The 18,332-nt window shown below is 36.6% G+C and overlaps 1 protein-coding gene across 1 annotated transcript; it reads left to right on the top strand.

The window, feature by feature from the left end:
* The first annotated feature begins 2,068 nt into the window (after window positions 1–2,068).
* On the top strand, window positions 2,069–18,064 carry slc38a5b (solute carrier family 38 member 5b). Its single transcript, XM_027033120.2, has 16 exons — window positions 2,069–2,309; window positions 8,090–8,228; window positions 9,301–9,370; window positions 9,488–9,603; window positions 10,520–10,593; window positions 10,683–10,775; window positions 11,572–11,653; window positions 11,815–11,897; window positions 12,785–12,843; window positions 13,319–13,435; window positions 13,690–13,769; window positions 14,121–14,221; window positions 14,426–14,550; window positions 14,901–15,045; window positions 15,214–15,317; window positions 15,434–18,064. The coding sequence occupies exons 2-16, from the start codon at window positions 8,170–8,172 to the stop codon at window positions 15,536–15,538; spliced, it is 1,413 nt and encodes a 470-aa protein (XP_026888921.2). The 5' UTR covers window positions 2,069–2,309; window positions 8,090–8,169; the 3' UTR covers window positions 15,539–18,064.
* Window positions 18,065–18,332: the final 268 nt, after the last annotated feature.

Below are 18,332 nucleotides of genomic sequence, written 5' to 3' on the forward strand. Positions count from 1 at the left end.
CGTGCGCACTGATTTTAACAGTCGATTTTGTTCTTCAAACGTTTAACTACAGAAGTAATGAAGAACACAAACATTTAACATTTTTAAAAGGACAAGTAAGTGATCAGATTAGAATATAAATAAACTAAAATAAAGGTAACATGAACACATTTGATATAAAAAACGTTTAATTTTACTATTAGTGCAAAACGTTTTGTGTAATATTGGGCTTTGTCTTTGCTAGTTACACCTTTGCCAGTCTGTCACTACATCTGTCACCTATTTTTTTATGGCAAGCAGTTTTAACATTTATTGATCTGAACAGATTTGCATTAAAGCTATCTGATTAATTTACGACATAATACTAATTCAAGATATAAAATTAAGATATCCAAAATGATCTCACTAGTCATAAAACAAATGACAGATATGTCCATTTTAGTGGACATAGTCCAGTTATCTGATTAGTCCAGTTATCTTAAATTTATCTTACATTTCTTCATGATTTAAGATGTATTAAATATATTTTTAGATATATGAAAATAAGTTATCACTAGTGCTAATGTTATATTACTTTAAATAAGCATGTAAAGCCTTGTGTTTGTGATAAACACTCTTTTAAGATAACTTTAAGTTTTCTTCATAGGAAGCTAAAAGCTGTTGGAAAAAAAACAATATAAGGCAAAAGTTTTATGTGGTAAATTATATTTTACTGGCCAGCTGTTATCTTAGGTTTTCTGTGGTAATGAGATTATCTGATCTGTGTTTTGTAGACAAACCAATCAAGGTCTACAGTCATAAAGTCATATGACTGTCTGTTAAAAGTTGGGGACTCCTGGTTATTAAAAAGTACCATATTTTAACTGATAGATTGCAATAGCCTAATATATTAGACTATAAGACTAATCAGGTTTACTTTCAGGAAAACAGTACGTATGAATATTTGTGATGCTGTGAAAGAAACAATTTTGCATCATAATTAAATAAAACTGTTGCACATACCTTTCTAATATGAACATATTTTGTTTTTCCAGGCTTTCCTGAAAAGTGTACATTTTACATGTTTAGTGTGCTTTAAAGGTTAGACTTAAAAAATAAACTGTTGCATGATTATTTATGCAAAATCTAGCATGAAAGACAATTTGTTAAACTTGAAATTGTTGCAAAATGTAACCAAAGTATAAATAAATAGGTGTGATAACCTGGAGTATAATTTATATTTATAATTGTCCAGAAAATTAGTAATTAACATTTTTTCAATTAAAAGTTGAATAAAAGGTCAAAAATGGACCAAATTACATCAAATTATATGTTACATTTTATTCTAAATAAAAGGTTCATGTATGTCACCCCCTGTATAAAAGTGGTACATCGTACATGGGTATTGTTAAAAGTTGACTTTATGGTGTTCTGATTCTGAAAAGTCAAAGATTCCCTCTATGTCACAGTATAATTTACTTAATACTTAATGGGAGCAAAAGGAAATCCAGCACAGAAAAGCAACTGAGATTCCATCTTCACATGATCATTACTCTGACACATTGTTTTCAAACCTAAGGGAATATCAGATGATTATTTTAATGCAAAACATTGTTTGTTTGTTTGTGTCTGTTTTTTTTGTTTTTTTGTTTTACTGCATGATTGGCCTAATTTTTCGGAAGTAAAAGAATCACTCAAAGGTAACAATGTTGATCTGGAAAAGCTGGAGATTATCAGGAAGATTCCCTCAAAGACCAGCAATATAAAAGACTGCCTTACTTTTAAGTTATGCTTCCTCCAACACACAATCAAATCAATGAAAACAGTTGAATCTTTATATGACAACATATTCACATGTGCTTATACGTTAACTTGCAATAATAAATCACAAACCCTCTTTTAAAATGTACTGTGTTTACCATTAAATAAAAAGACTGAACATAACCATAACCGTAATCAGTTCACTATAACAAAAATATTTATTTATATATTTGGCTATAACAAAAAGACACTCTGTCCTCTTTTAACTTGGTCTGGCAGTGACTTCACTAGTATGTGTGATGTCACAGGAAACTTGAGACAGCAGTTGTGAACAGCCCTCCCTTTCAGCCTTTTTCCTGAACACATGTGCTTGCCTTCTTGCTCTCTCGCTCCCTTCACTGGGTCCACAGTGTCCTCTCTTCCTTGGCTCCACTTTAGGTCTTTTCTCAGTTGGGGAAAAAGCAACAACAACCAAGAAAAAAAAAAACCTAAAAAAAACCCCAACAAAGCAACGTCTCAAGCAAGAAAACTTCTCAGAGAATGCTTCATCTCTTCTGCCTCTGAGAAAGCCTCAATTGCAGCTTTAAAAGGTGAGAGGCTTCTTTGTTTTTAGAGCTCTATATTTTGCTAGGGCACATGGGCCATAAAACCAACTACTGTTCTTGACAGGAGTTTGCTTACTTGAAATCTTATCGTTGACCTATATATTTTAGATGATAATTTTTTATCACCAAACTATCTTTACACTGTAATCTGTGTAATTAAGTTTGTATATTGAGGGAATTTAAATTGTAGCTATTTGTTCCAGAGATCTACGGCTTCGGGTTCTTTTTGTTAGCTGAGTAAGTAGCATTTTAAAAGAATGAAAATTACAGAAAGAAAATGTTTCTTGGGGGTGGGGTGGACTACATTTTCGGAAAGTTTATATTTACACAGCACTATAAATTGGTGAATATATATATATATATATATATATATATATATATATATATATATATATATATATATATATATCTATCTTCCACTACCTTTCTGTTGTTGTTGTTGTTTTTTTTAAAGAATTTATGCGTGGCAACCTAGATTCTGATCTGCATTTGTTTACGTTGGCTTGACTAACAGTGGCCTTTTTGCAAGTGAAAAGAAAGCTAAAGGGTGCTTCCACAAAGTAAAGTACATTTTTTTCTTCTTTTCTTTTCTGCCTCCCTCTCTGGACCTTCAGACATTCTCTGGTGCTTACTTGTAGTCTAAATGCTCAAAAATGTCTGACAAAAGTAATGCTTCCTGTCCTGAAGTTGTTACATATATTCAGTATTTTAATGGAAGCCATGTTGGTTGCACCAACATAGTTTTAGTCCAACAAAAAGATGGAAAGTAGCCTGGCTATGCATTTTCACAGTTTGTGCAGACTGCCTGCTCAAACTAAATTAGGACCATGCCAAGTAAAACCAATGTCTTGTGTTTCCAAAAGAAAAAAGAAAAAGTCTCAAAATGAGTTACATAATGTGCATTTATTCCTGTATGCACATCTTAAAACTAATCCAATACTTTGAGCAGTATTTCCTTCCCCATTCATCGTAAGAGTAAATGGATGAACTTGGTAACCTCCTTGGCTTATTGACACCCATTTATACACAATAAAGTCACCTCACATTACTGTAGAAAAGAGAATGCCGTAAGGCTTCAGTTGCAGAAACAGTGAGAAAAATGGTGAATCTATGGGACCATTATCTTAATTAGTAGTTTAGAGTGTAAATTTTTCCACAAGAAGTTGCACGGTACTGTCACATGCTGGTAACGCTAATTTCTGTAGGGCTCATGTGGGTGGGAGCCTTATGTTGCTGTAGTAAATCATACATAGGTGGAAGTATTGACTGGTACTTGCATGAAGTAATGACTGTTAATTGCATAATCTTTACCAGTCTCTAGCCTGGTTTTTAATTGGAAGTGTCATGATTACATGCCACAAGATTTTAGGCATTGTGGTTTAAAGAAATTGACTTACAACACCGCATTTCTTATCATACAATATGTGGTATTCACTTATCAGAGGAAATTACTATCAAGTGAAAACCCAATGGAATGCAATTAGTTTGTTTTTCCTTGAGCTTAGAGTGGAATGGCCACATTGAAATTGTTGCCTACACAATTGATTTGCTTCCTATGCTAGTCACTGCGGATGTCCCGGTCATATTGAACCTCCTCTGTTATGACCATGGAAGCTCAGCGGCTGCACAATGAATATGAGGTGCTAACAGATGAGGTATTGTGTAGTGTGCAAAAATGTCTCAAATGCTAGCACCAACCACATGATCATGCATGTGAATACGCTCACAACTAAAAGGCATTTAAAATTTTTAAAAATCGATGCACAGATAGTTCTTCATTTTGGTTTTATGGTAACATGTTCAAGTTAAAACTGTAGAGGGTATATTTCTCGGTTAGCTGAGGCATGTGCTTATGGTCAGGTCTGGGGCCCGGCATTTCAGAAAAGGGAGAAACTGCACTGCACTGGAGAAATTCAAGCATGGGCATGCCTAGTACACTTTTGCCTCTTCCATAGAGGCATTTCATAGGCTAAAATGCCTCTATTTTGGGCCTTTTAACCATTTTTAGTTCATCTTGCTTTTTGTGTGTGTGTGTGTGTGTGTGTGTGTGTGTGTGTGTGTGTGTGTGTGTGTGTGTGTGTGTGTGTGTGTGTGTGTGTCCAAAACGAAGAGAGGCAGAGCTTTAGTGAGCTAGTGTAATCATGGGGACTGTTGGCGAAATGGGTGGAGAGCTCACATAGTTGTTCAGCTTGAGCAGCAAGTTGGTGTGGAGTGCGTTGAATGATAGCAGCACGGTGTGTGAAACCAGCTCCTCCCCTGAAAACTTTGTGTGACGAGTACTATAATGTCTGCTTATCTGTCAAGCTGAACATAAGCTTTCTGGTTTTTTTTGCATTTGGGTTCTGTGCAGTAAGTACAGCAGTTAGTAGAAGAGCCTGTACAGACTAATGTTGAGAGAACAATTTAGAGCATACAATTATCCTTGCTAAATTATAAAGCTAAAAATGATCAGCAGAAGCAAGGACAGAGAAAGGATATTACTGCCCCGCCCTCTCTCTGTTCAAACCTCCCACTGCTCCTTCTATCTCACTAAATGTTTCAACTGGGTGCTAAGAAGGTTAAGCAAATAGCGCACAGAGTATCCAACTGTTTGGACAGCCAGTTGTCACTGTTAATTTCCAATTCACTTGTGAATAATCATCCATGCTGTGAATATACCTCTAGTAATATATTCTAGGGTATTGCAGGTCTGGACTGGTTTCTTTTTACACTTCAGTCAGTTTTCACTGGGAGGTGGGGTGAGAGAACAAGAATGGTGTTGCATCATAAACATTTCCTTTCACTTCACACCTCTTGGAATAAATTATTGGTGAATGGAAGAGCAACATTTTGTGGCTGCCATAAGCAGAGATTTATGACAGCTGTTTCTTCAGTTGGAGTGGTTTCTGGTACATACATGAGAATGTTTTAATAACCTTGTGTTTTCCAGATGTAAATACATTGACAAAAGTTATTTATTCCATATATGCTCAGGAAAAATAAACAAAATAAATAAATAAATAATGATGGACAGTAACTCAATTTTGGGTGTTTTGGCTCTGAACTCCAGCACATTGAATTTTATTCTGCCATTTTACTGTAGCATTAAAGTATACAGTAAAATGTACACAATGTGTACAACGTAGAAATCAGTTTTTACACAGTCACTTTTGAGGTTAGCAATTGGCCAACTGACTTCTGAATTGTTTCTTGGTCATGTTGTATCATTAGTTCCTGAAACAGAGCTAACAAAGTGTCTGGAATTGAATCAAAAGGTGATGCTTGAATCTGTAGTTCATTGCTGAATCTCTTTGTATAAAGGGAAAAAAGATAAACTGTGTGGGACATGAAGGACCACATGCTTGGAATATGGTAGCAAGAGGCTGTATGCCTCTCAGTATATTTCTCACTTGTCTTTATTAATGATGTGCCATCATGAAATCTTAAGTGTACAGAAGTATCTAAACTGCTTAACAAATGCCTCAAAACTCAGTGGATTGCACTTCACCATACAGCAGGACCTGAATCATACTACTACAGCAACTCTAGAGTTTCTGAGGACCAAAAACAGTAGAATGAGTGTGAGTTTCAGTTACCGAAGACTAGGCTGACACCAAAGCCCCCCAAAGCAACCAGGAACACAAGATGATTACGGGCCTGGCAGAGTGCCACCAAGAATGGTTTCTAGTGTCTGTTGAAAAATGTTTTTTTCTAATTATTTATTTATTTTGAATTCTAGGAATGAAATCGTTATTGGTCTGTTCAGGTTTCTGTAGATTATTCAGATTAGTGCAGAGAACTGTATATGGCAAAAGTAACAACACAGCACATAATTTCTTTGAACTGAGCAATTTATTTTTATATAAATTTCAGGCCCATTTTAATGAAATGTTTATCATACCTGGGAGTAATGTTTGTCAGTGAACAAGAAATACACCTCTAATCAATATGAATTGTGTCTTAAAGGGATACTATTCTTGTAAACATAAGCATAATTTATGGCATTATAAATAAGAATGTAATCGTACATGCTCTGTGCTTTTTAACATCAACCAACCGTTCCAATTATGTGCTAAAGCCAACTCTGTCTCAGTAAGTCAGCTGGAATGAAATCCGAAGTTCATAGTTCTTAGAACAGCTGCATTGCATTGCTGTATTACTTTTCAGATGTGCTTACTGATACTACAGCACACATTTTATTAAGTGTAAGTCACAAATAATTTTTTGTTTGTTTTTTAAATAGCTGAAACTGATACCTTCCTTATGTGAAGTGTCGTCCTGTGATATATTTAGATTCATTAAACCTATCCTACTAGATTAATAACCCATGTGGAATGTCCATTATTTGTAACCCTCTTGTTGCCGAATAATATTAGAAACCTTTTTGTCTTAATAAAAAGCCAAGGAGTTTCACATTTTGCAGTTCTGGTTGCAGTTCCAACAATGCTTGTTTGGTAATACGTGGAGCACACGCATTCACATTCATTTGTGTGTACGGAAAGACGTACATGTGAAGGGCCATGTGTTGACAGTATGCTGCTAAAGCAAATTTATCAAATGTACTGGACGTCATTCTACAAGGCTTAGATGAGAAAGTGGTGTGGGAGTCACAGCTGGCAGGCAGCACTGGCTGTGCTCCAGGCTCTCTGGGCTTGTGAGCCACGTATCCAACTCAAGTACCCGGAAAAATGCTGGACTGCCTGAGTATGAATTTCATATCAAACAGCGATGTTCTGTGTTGAGTTTTCCCACAGCTTTTCTCAGCATCTTACCACCACATGGTTTGATGTTTGTTTATATTTTTGGTCAGAAAATAACTTTAGAGAGGGTGAGGGAATCTTGTTGACAGTTTTTCAGACTTTTGAGAACCTACAAAATAATTCACATACACACAATGAAACCGTTTTTGTTTGGTTCCTCTGACACAGCTGTCTGCATTAGTTTTGAGTTTATCGAGTTAATGTATAACATGATAATACCAGTGTGACCAGTGTAAAATTCCATGTCCTTTTGCAAAAGTGTAAATCAACACTTGTTAAAATTATATTTTTGCACTAATTTCTCATAGTAAGATGAATGATAGCTGCTACCCACAGTGCTTTGACATATAGCAGCTCCCTTAGATTGAGGTTAATGTGCTTTCCTCAGGGGTAAGAGTCATAGCAACTACACTAACAAGTATATTACCAAAGCCTTATATGAAAACGAATCTCATCCTGTCATTTACCAACTTACTCTTCCAAAGGTGTGTTAATACATAAAGAATTGCTGTCACACTTCTTTTGTAAAAGTCTGTCTTGGGAAAAAAATATTCTATATTACATTTTATTAGATTTTTACATTTTATATAGTATGAGGCAAAGTATATAAAAACAAGCTGAAGTGTCATTGTAAAGGAGCTCTAAAGTCCCACAACTTTATTTCTTTAGCCTGTGGTGTGTTATCAGATTCTGCTGGAGCTTATTGTATTCAGAATGGAATTACATTATGTCTGTCATTTTGGAGAGTGAGAATAAAGGCATGGACCTCAGATCACATTTTCCACTCAACTGTCTCCACCGCACACATTTCTTTGTTGTTTTACCCTGAAATTCCTATGAAGCGAAAAGAACACTAAATATCATCAGTTGGTGTCGAGACCTGCACACCTTTTGCTTAACAAATTCCTGGAAAGCTCAATTCATGACACATAGCATCTTTTTAAAGGGCACTGTCAAGCTGCCATTTTAAAAATGCATTATAAAAAATAAGCCATGAGCTATTTTGTGCTGTGTTTTCTCTTTCAGAGAGCCTTTTGAAACCATAGCCGGCAGAACTTTTTTCATTTGATAAAAGATCAAAAGAAAGAACCAAAGAAGGACAAAGGATGGAACTTCAGAAACTATCAAATGGACACCACCTTGATTTTCAGCGTATGGAAGATGGGTATGAGTCCTCTTTGTGTTTAACTTGGATATGTAACCATCAATAGCCATTGCAATCAGGATAGTGGGGTTTTTTTCACATACAGATCAAGGCATCTCGGAATGTGTAGATCATACTTAAATTAAACCTACCTGAGTCTTTTCACATTAGCACATCTCACTAACTGTTCAATAGTGCCAATGTTGTATTAATAAAGTGTCATTATTTCTGTGTCTGTCATAATATTTGTTTCTGAAAGAGTTAAACAGCAGAAGATAAAAGTCAATTAATAAATACAGTAAAATAAATCTATTTTGCAATGGAACTACAATAACTTTTTTTTAATAATTGGGCAATACCCCCCCCCCCCCCCATTGGTTTCATCAGAACACAGTCCTAGTTTACATAAGTACAAAGAATATACACAGTGATCTGTTAGCTTTGGATTTATGGACATATTACTGCATTCCTTGCAGATATTTTTTTTAGATGTAATTTAAATATATAAAATCAGATGAACAAATATCTGTCTTGGCTATGTGGATTAGGAATCTTCAACTACATTAAACTAAACTTTTCAAGTAGATTTACATACATTTTCTGTGTATCCAAAGGACCACAACCATAACCATCTTCAGCAACAAAAGAAACAGAATTAAAATAATTCTAAAAATGGGAGAAAGGATGAGGCGAAGAAATATATACTCAGAGTCCCAAGAAAACAGTGGACTCTATGAGTTCCTAATCTGTAATGCGCTGACTCAGGAAATGGATGAAAGGGCACGTTTTAATTACAAAAAACATAGTTCATAGTAACTAAGTGAGGCACCAATTCAGGAAGATTAAGAAGACAGATCCAAAATGAGAAGATTTCACAGAGAATAACAATTATTTAAAAAGAAAACCCAGATGACAGGCACAGGAGAATTACTCTTAAGACTCTTTGTAGTCCATAGTGATTTCAGAAGCTGCAGAATAGGTTTGTGGGTAGTGCAGATTGATGTTCCTCATGAACAATGTGTCCTAATCAAAAGACTTCATGACCAGTTGATGCTAATGGTTTACCTTATCCTTTATTTTTGCAAATATGCAGATCGTCACCAGAACAAGAGGAATTTTTACCACATAAAAGCAATGGGAAAAAAATTTCTCAGTTTACAGATGTAAGTGCAAAACTGTAGTAGTGGTAGCAAATTTTTGATCCCTAATATATATTTATTTAATGATGTATGCGTCATGTTGCTGCCATATTACTGAGTCTGTTTTTGCATCTTTTGTAGTTTGAAGGGAAGACCTCATTTGGAATGTCTGTGTTTAACCTTAGCAATGCTATCATGGGCAGTGGAATCCTTGGTCTGTCCTATGCCTTGTCCAATACTGGCATCATTCTTTTCCCGTGAGTATTTCACACTGAATCTTCAGTTCATTCTTGTTTAACACAAGATCACAAAATACTACAGTATAATGTCTGATAATTTGATGATGGAAGGATGAATTTCAGAGGGCTGGTCGAAGTGCTCAGCATACACACATCACAGGCTGTGATGATACACACATCACAGGTTGTGATGTGTGCACTTCAGCTATACAGGTTCGTAAAGCAGTTATTGGGAGCAGCAGTCATATATACTGTATGATTTATTTTCAAACTATACTCTCTGACCCATTGCTATGTGGTGGCATGTGCTGTAAAATGTAAGATGTTAATTCAAGAAAGTTTCATTTTAGGCCCACAGTGGCTTCTGTGTATGTTTTCAGTCAGATCTTATAGTGTGCAGTTTACTCTTAATCCACAATGAAGATTACAGTACACAGAATTACTCACAGCAGTTACAATGGATAGTCTTTCACTTCGGGCAAGGTGTGCATAAGGATCACATGAACAGTGAAAATGAATAAATACAATGTTCCTAAATCTCTCTCTCTCTCTCTCTATCTATCTATCTATCTATCTATCTATCTATCTATCTATCTATCTCTCTCTCTCTCTCTCTCTCTCTCTCTCTCTCTCTCTCTCTCTCTCTCTCTCTCTCTCTCCCCTCACACACACACACACATACAGACACATACAGACAAATATACACTTATTCTGTCACCCTGCTATGAAAGAAGATAATAGAACATTTTGGTTTACTCATAGTATTTAGTTCCTAGAAAGCATATAGTATTTATGTTGTGATACAAGCTGTCTTAAGTTGTTTCCAGATACATCAAATCCACTAAACTGTCTCATCAGAGCTAATATGACAGATGTTATCTTTCCCTCCACACCAATAAGTTTTTGTTTTTAATTTGTGGGGTTTGTTTTACAGTATCTTGTTGACCTGCATCGCTGTTCTTTCATCTTACTCCATCCATCTCCTGCTGAGGAGTGCAGGGGTTGTTGGTAAGGCAAGACTTTGCTGTGATCATATAGACCTGCCCTCAGAAGAGGCCTCACCCTTGCAGTTGCTGATCGTTTCTCTGTGTGGGCAGGTATCCGTGCTTACGAGCAGCTCGGTAAGCGGGCACTTGGACACACCGGAAAAATACTGGCTGCTGTTGTCATAACAATGCACAACATCGGAGGTGAGTTACAGTGCCAGATTGGATATTATTGCAAATGGCTGACTAAAATATTCCATGTCGATTATAGGCTAAACGCATGGCTTTCTGCACTGCTATCAGAAACCCCAAATTAGACCATGCTTATCTCATCATAAATGAGATGCTCCACACAGACAGAAAGACAGCTCAGCTCTATAAATTATCACAGCACAAATAATAAACATGGGGATATTTTTTTTTTTCCAGATGACATCTATATAAACTTTGAAAATGTTGTTGTGTTGGAGCTACTATGTCAGACCAATCTTTTGTTAGTTTAGCTTTTATCACTTCCATTCAGGCTAATTTTCAGACAGCAGAACTGAATCTGGGCACATCTGCTAAACTGATATGGGCATTCTCTGGGTCTCACAAGAATTGTTAATGTAGTCTTCATGTATAATATCCTTTCCAGTCCATGGAACCACTGTTTTATTTTCCTGGGAGACAAATGGCAATTTTCTGTAATATTCATCTCCTAAACATTAAAACACCACTGACAACTGTCTATTGTGTAGTTTATACAGTTACAAGACTTACATACTAGATAGAGTGACATAACAGCATAGAGATTTACTTATGTATTTGTATTAAATGTATAAATTATGAGATCAAATGAGTGTATTTTCTTGCTGTAAAGAGAAAATATCTATCTATCTATCTATCTATCTATCTATCTATCTATCTATCTATCTATCTATCTATCTATCTATCTATCTATCTATCTATCTATCTATCTATCTATCTATCTATCTATCTATCTATCTATCTATCGCAGCAATGTCCAGCTACCTCTTCATTGTAAAATACGAGTTACCTTTGGTCATTCAGGCCTTTCTGGGCCTTCAGCACAGCACTGGGTAAGTGAGGAAATAGAGGAAATGTTCCTCATGCTCTCAGAATAACCATCATTTAAACGGCTCAAAAATTAAGCAAATGTATGGAACACGACTGTTACATAACAGTACATAACCCTTTACTGCATGGAGTAGGGCATAATTTTCTATTTGTCTGTGTTTAGGGAGTGGTTTCTTAATGGCAACTATCTGATCATCATTGTGTCCATCTGTATTATTCTTCCACTGGCCCTAATGAGGCAGCTTGGTAAGTCGGTCTATCCACACATAAGTTTACCTTTTTATCATATTGTTTCCTGTTCCATGTAATGTTGCTTTTTATACTAACATATAGTCTGCACCAAACTGAAAGACATTTTTACAACTTCATGCTTTAAAGGTGTTATGGTTTTGTGTAGTAAACCTTAGGTGTGCATTTGTTCTCAGGGACTGTAAATGCTCCTTTGTGTAATAAGTTTATAAGTATTGTTTTCTTAATACTTATTAAGAACTATTTCTTGTGTATGACTTAGTGGTGCAGACTCTATTAAATTTCTTAATACAAGTGCATCTTAGGTGTTAGTTTGCCCTTGTACATATCAGGATAAACACATTTTAGCAAGATCTGTAAAAGTGCAAGTGTCAGAATAGACAAATGAGCAGCACTGCTGCAGCCTTGTTTTGAAGTTGTGAGATCCATGTCTGAACTGGAGGAAAGAAAGGTGAAGCAGTGGAGATGCAAGTGGGAAACTGGGTCCTCCAGCAGGAATTCATTTTGTTTTAAGATCACTTTCTGCCACATTAAAATGAGGAAAAGCAATCACAAATTAGAATCATATTTCTTAATTGTTATGTGATAGTGTGCTACTGTTGTTATGCTGGGTGGAGTGAATTCCAGTAAAGTAGCAAGAAAAATGCTTATTATTATAACTGGTCACTCCTTATAGATTCTTGAGATACCTTTTGTTCAGGGAAGATCTGATATGATTTAAAGGATGGCATTGATATTGAATTACACAAGAACCACTTAATCAAGGCAAAATATCACCCTATAGGTCTTTCAGCTGAAAGCATATTTATACATATTCTTTCTTGTTAATCAAATGTTTGATATTGGACTACAGTTAATATTCATATTATGACTTGTACTTGTAGGATATCTGGGATACACCAGTGGTTTTTCTCTGACATGCATGGTTTTCTTCCTCATCTCGGTGAGTAAATGGACATGCGAAGATTCCCTCAGCAAATCATGGAGATCATTAATTGTATTGTTGTTTTGCACAGATTCTGAGGTTTGTAATGACTAATTTGCAATGACTAATGCATTTTAAAAGAAGAAAGAAAAAGAGAAGGGATTTAGAATATAGACATTCTCTTTTGAGCTGCATAAATAAAGCAGAACCATAAGATTATTTATTGGCTAAAGAAATAAAATGGTCTGCTGGAAGATAAGAGAACATTGCATGTTCCAGAACTGAAATTAATCTCTATTCTGCCATGGATGTTCCTGCAATAATGTAATTGTATTTGTAGTAATGGCACAGTTATGAAGATTAGTTAAGGAAAAACAGTCATTGGGAATTTTGGATTAGAAAGATCAAGTGTTCAGATCAAGTATCAAGTAGATTAAGTCTTTATGGCTTGTGAAACCTGCTCACTCACCCCCTCACCCTTTCTTTTCTCTAGGTCATCTACAAGAAGTTCAACATTCCCTGCCCTCTGCAGGGGTTCAGCAATTACACAGCAGTCAATATCTCTATAGACGTAGAGTGTGAGGCCAAATACTTCACTATCAACCAGCAGGTCAGCAAAACAAAAATTTCCTCTACATAACTATAACTCATCTGAGTATGGTTGAAGGCTACTTGCAGTATTTATAGAAAATATCTATCTTAGATAAGTCTCAGGGCATCGTGTTACCGAGCAAGTGTTTGGCCTGATTATATAGTGGCAATGTGGAAGCTGTCCAGGGATGCCTCTATGCACACCATGCTTTGGGATGAATGACACCTCGGATGATTCAGCCTAATTTTAGTTGTGTTTGAACTGGCTTGCAGACGGCATACACAGTGCCCATCCTGGCGTTTGCATTTGTGTGTCACCCTGAGGTGCTGCCTATCTACACTGAGCTCCACAAGTATGTTCCAGAATGCAATTACAATTTCACGCCATATAGTAATTACAATTACATTCCATATAGGAAACATACATGCCATTTAAGCAAGTAAATTGGATAAAAGTTGCTTTATCATGATATTACTGTTCATGATATTACTGTTCGCGTAGTAGCTCATGTAGTGTGGACTACGTATTATATGTAGTTTGTCAAGGTGTATGTCCAGTAATTCTAGGGGAAAGAAAATTGCACTGCGTATTATTATGTGGTGCTTTGAGAAATTAAGCTTATCTGTTGCGTAGACTAATTTTGGTAGTCTGGTATATATGGCAATAGAGACTTCATTCATAACTGTACTTGGTCTCTTAACAGCCCGACTAAGAGACGCATGCAGGCCATTGCCAACGTGTCCATCCTGGGCATGTTTGTAATGTACCTGCTCACAGCCATCTTTGGATACCTCACCTTCTTTGGTAAGCCAGAGCTATCTGATACATGCGCTAATATCATCTGTAAATTTCCATAAGTGTTACTACATTTATTTGTTTTTGGCTTAAACCTCACTTTAGTCAACAAACTCTTAATAGGCCTCGAAACAGTCCCTTTGCCTACTTCTTGTTTTCAGTTCACTTAAGCACATTAAAACTGAGACTCTTCTCTCTTTCTGATGCAAATAGCAAACACAGAGGCAGAGCTGCTGCACACCTACAGTAAGGTGGACCCGCTGGACACTCTGATCCTGTGTGTGCGACTGGCTGTACTGGTTGCTGTCACATTGACTGTGCCTGTCGTTCTCTTCCCGGTAACAGTGCCATCTATGCTGGACTTGCTTTGGTCATAGGTGGAATATGTTTTGTTTGTTTTTGATATTTATAGAGCTTAACAAGTCTGTAGGCACATGACCCACATGTGTTGACCTACATGAAACTGCCCTGGGTCATCAAGCAGTTTACTGCTAAACTCTCTCTAGGTTGCTAAAAATGTTGCGACTTGTCCACATTATTAGTCCAAATCTAGTATTTACTGTCATATACAGTGTCATCCAAATTAGAAAAACTGGTTTCATTCATTCATTGAGTCATAATATGATGAATTAATGACTCCTAGAACATGATAAACGTTGTGAATACGACTATTGTTCCTTTCATTCAGATTCGTCGAGCTTTGCTGCAGTTGCTGTTCCCTGAGAAACCTTTCCACTGGGCTCGGCACATCTTCATCGCCGTGTGCCTCCTCTTCTTCGTCAACCTGCTTGTGATCTTTGTGCCCAACATCCGAGACATCTTTGGTATCATTGGTAAGTCCCATAGACGAGACCTTAAGTAAAGGTCAACACAATAAATGGAGAAAATAAACTTTTATAAGCCCAACAAAATGCTTGTGTGAAATAGTCTTCAGTTATATACTTAGGTGAATGGGGAATGTTTCTTGGAGGAGAGATCAATCTTGTGATCTCTATCTTTAGGGGCAACCTCGGCACCAAGCCTGATCTTCATTCTCCCAGGCTTATTCTATATACGCATTGTTCCAAAAGATCAAGAACCAACCTTTTCTAGACCAAAGATCCAGGTTGGTACTGAACCTCTGCTTGTATAATGCATCTCCAGAATGAATTCATTTGTCTGAATGGAACTCAGTGACAAGCCTCAGAGAAGTGTTCATATTCCATCTTGATCCCTTTCCAGGCTGCCTGTTTCACAGCTCTGGGCTTCATCTTCATGTCCATGAGCTTAACCTTTATAGCCCTGGACTGGATCAATGGAGAAAACCGTAGTGGAGGGGGACATTGATTCCCAGCCACAAACACACCAGGGTCCAACATGCCTGCTCAGCAGAACCCCATCCAGCTGTCCTCTCCTGCCAAACCTGGGTGGGAATCCGAGATAACGGCAAAAGAAAAACACAACCCTGCTAGGCTGGACCCATCTTATCTCTGGTGTCTTACCCTAATGAGAGAGGGTAGAACCTGCTTCCCACCATATTTAAAATTAAACCGAAACGTTCCGTGGTGGAGGATCTTGGTGAATATGGTGATGTCACATCCCTCTGTGGCAGCTATTTCAGATGAAGATCCTGCATGCAGTCACTTGCTTTGACAATCCCTGGAGAGAAAAGGCAGTTACATTTCTGTTGGAAAATTATTACAGATTGTACAAAATTCCAAAGGTCGAACAGCTGTAAGAAAAGGGAGATTCGGTAAAAGCAACTGGATAGGTTTATTTTATGTTCTGTGTTCTCCTGTATTACAAAAATTATACAACTTTTGTTGATCTTGCCCAGTCTTGTCTTAAAGATACTGTGACATGGAAATGTATCATAATTTCTTTTGTTTCAGTCTGATCTAGTACACTACAATGTAATGAGGACACATTTTTATGACACATGGTCTAAAAATCTGTTTGGTAATGGCTGAGGACCTGAACTAAGCATTTGGAGTAAGTCACAAAATGCAAGATTTGAGTACCCAAATTGTGCAAGAAAAAAAGGCAATTGTGACAAAAAATATGATCAATTTTAAAGCTACAATCAGATTTATAATTATCTCTGTTTGTGTGAAATATAGGCTATTGCATAAAGCTGCTAACACCTGAGGATAACCCATTTTATAACATTCAAAGTGCCAAGTAAAACAAACAACATTGAACAATCTTGTGCCTTAAAATGTATTCCTGCATTCTGAGCTCTGGCTATAAATTTTGCAGATTTCTTTTCAGATTGCAAAATACTCCCAAAGCCTCATTACTGAAACTACAGGGTCATTGCTCTGAAACCCGTGATTTGAGGTTTTAAACTGACTGAACAAATTCTAAATTGAACAATTAGTTTTAGACATTTCTGCACAACTTTGTTTTGTTTGTTTGTGTATTTAAAATTACATTTCATTTGCATAACAAGTCAGAGGTACGAGAAAGTACAACTTGTTGTAGTAATGGAATTCAGTGTTTAACTGATACTTCAAGTGAATTTGTTGAGGACTGTCTCAGAAGAAGTTCATCTGTTGTGTTTTAAGGTGTTTATTTATAACCTTGCTTTCCAGAAGGCTGCCACTATCAATATCACCAAGACAGTGGATTAAGTTGTAATTGGTTTACAGTGAATGACTAAAGCTCAGTAATTCACAGTGTATTCATGTTGATATTTCTGAGCCACAGATAAAACCTGAATCAATGTCCAAATTTTAAAAATTGTTTTATGAAAACAATAAGAAAGAAATAGAAAAAAAATCCTTTTTTAGCTTGTTTATATGAGCATATAAGGCAGTCCAAGTTTTAAAAACAAAAGGGAAGGCTATTATGTCATAAATTGCTTTTCCTCGTGGTCAATAGAAAACTGTGAAACAAAACGCTCTTTGTAAAATAAAATTTCAGGAGCAGGAGCACTCTAATAACTAATCTTTGCAATTATCATGACGAATCATCAAAGACAAATCTGAATGCTTGTTTAATAAAAATCCCCACTTACAAAAAGCAGCGTACATTAGCAAGATGGTACAAGCACAAACATGGCCTGACTGCTCTTCTTAAAAGCTGTAAAATAACTCAGAATTATTTACTAACCTACTATACACCAAATATCCCCCTAAGCACTCTTACCATGCTCACATCTCCTTACTCTCTCTGTAATAAACTGTAAACTATGCACACAGCATTAGTGCTCATGTAATCAGCTCCACTGATGCGCAGTTGAAGTTATTTCTACGAGCCGTTCCAAGCTGAGGGTATTTATTCTTTGTATAACAACATGGATGACGTGCAGGGGCATCTTTGGTGCGGTCATGAACTGTTATCTGTGTATGTCAGTACCTCAGCATTTGATGATTGGTGGAGTTTATCTTAAACATGCAGGCTATGCCAGTTCTGCTGTTTTGTTCTGGTTTTGTTTCTTAACAGAGCTGCATTCGTGCACCAAAATGCCTCGTGGATTATACTCAGCTCAGACACCTTGCCTCAGTGTTTCTCTTTAACTTATAAAACAAGTTTTCAAATTTATGCACTCTAACTTTGCCTTCTTTTTGCCTTCTTCTAACCCCCAAATGGAAACCATTACAGAATTATTTGCTTTTCCCCAGCAATCCCGCTATCCTTAAATATTAAGTATTAATGTGTAGTAATGTTTGTATACTTTTTTCCCTCAGCTCTACCCATTTTGAGTCGGTTGTTTAAAAAAGTGCCAATGTTTCATGAAGAGACACAACTTTGTGACATCCAGTGACACCAAAGATATTTGATGAAGCTACTTCAGCTTTGTTTTGGCTTACTGAACTGGCTCCTGATTTGGTGCTTGCCATTCTCAATAAAGAAATGAATAAGTATTAATGAGTGATATGGCTTCTTTTGTCTTCCTCAGAATACCAAGAGAATGTTGCATTTGCTGGGCTAAACCACATGATTACAAAACGTTCAATAATGGCACTGTAGAAGAGATCTATGGCGTACAGGGTTTCCTAGGCAGAGAAGGTACTGCACATGTTTTTTGTACTGCCTTTGTGATAGAGTCAATGTTTATCTCACAGCTGAGAATGTATGACCTGGTAGTCCCCAGGGATTTCCAAGATTCAGTGGTATTGCAGTTTGTTGTGTTGAT

The sequence above is a fragment of the Electrophorus electricus genome, chromosome 23 (assembly GCF_013358815.1).
Source record: "Electrophorus electricus isolate fEleEle1 chromosome 23, fEleEle1.pri, whole genome shotgun sequence".
Lineage (NCBI taxonomy): Eukaryota > Metazoa > Chordata > Actinopteri > Gymnotiformes > Gymnotidae > Electrophorus > Electrophorus electricus.

What these genes read in the sequence shown, in the direction of transcription:
- slc38a5b (XM_027033120.2), top strand. Translation starts at nt 8,170, where the DNA reads ATGGAACTTCAGAAACTATCAAATGGACACCACCTTGATTTTCAGCGT. An exon ending in TTTCAGCGTATGGAAGATGG is followed by an intron (nt 8,229 to 9,300) that starts GTATGAGTCCTC and finishes GCAAATATGCAG; the next exon opens with ATCGTCACCAGAACAAGAGG. An exon ending in GAGGAGTGCAGGGGTTGTTG is followed by an intron (nt 10,594 to 10,682) that starts GTAAGGCAAGAC and finishes CTGTGTGGGCAG; the next exon opens with GTATCCGTGCTTACGAGCAG.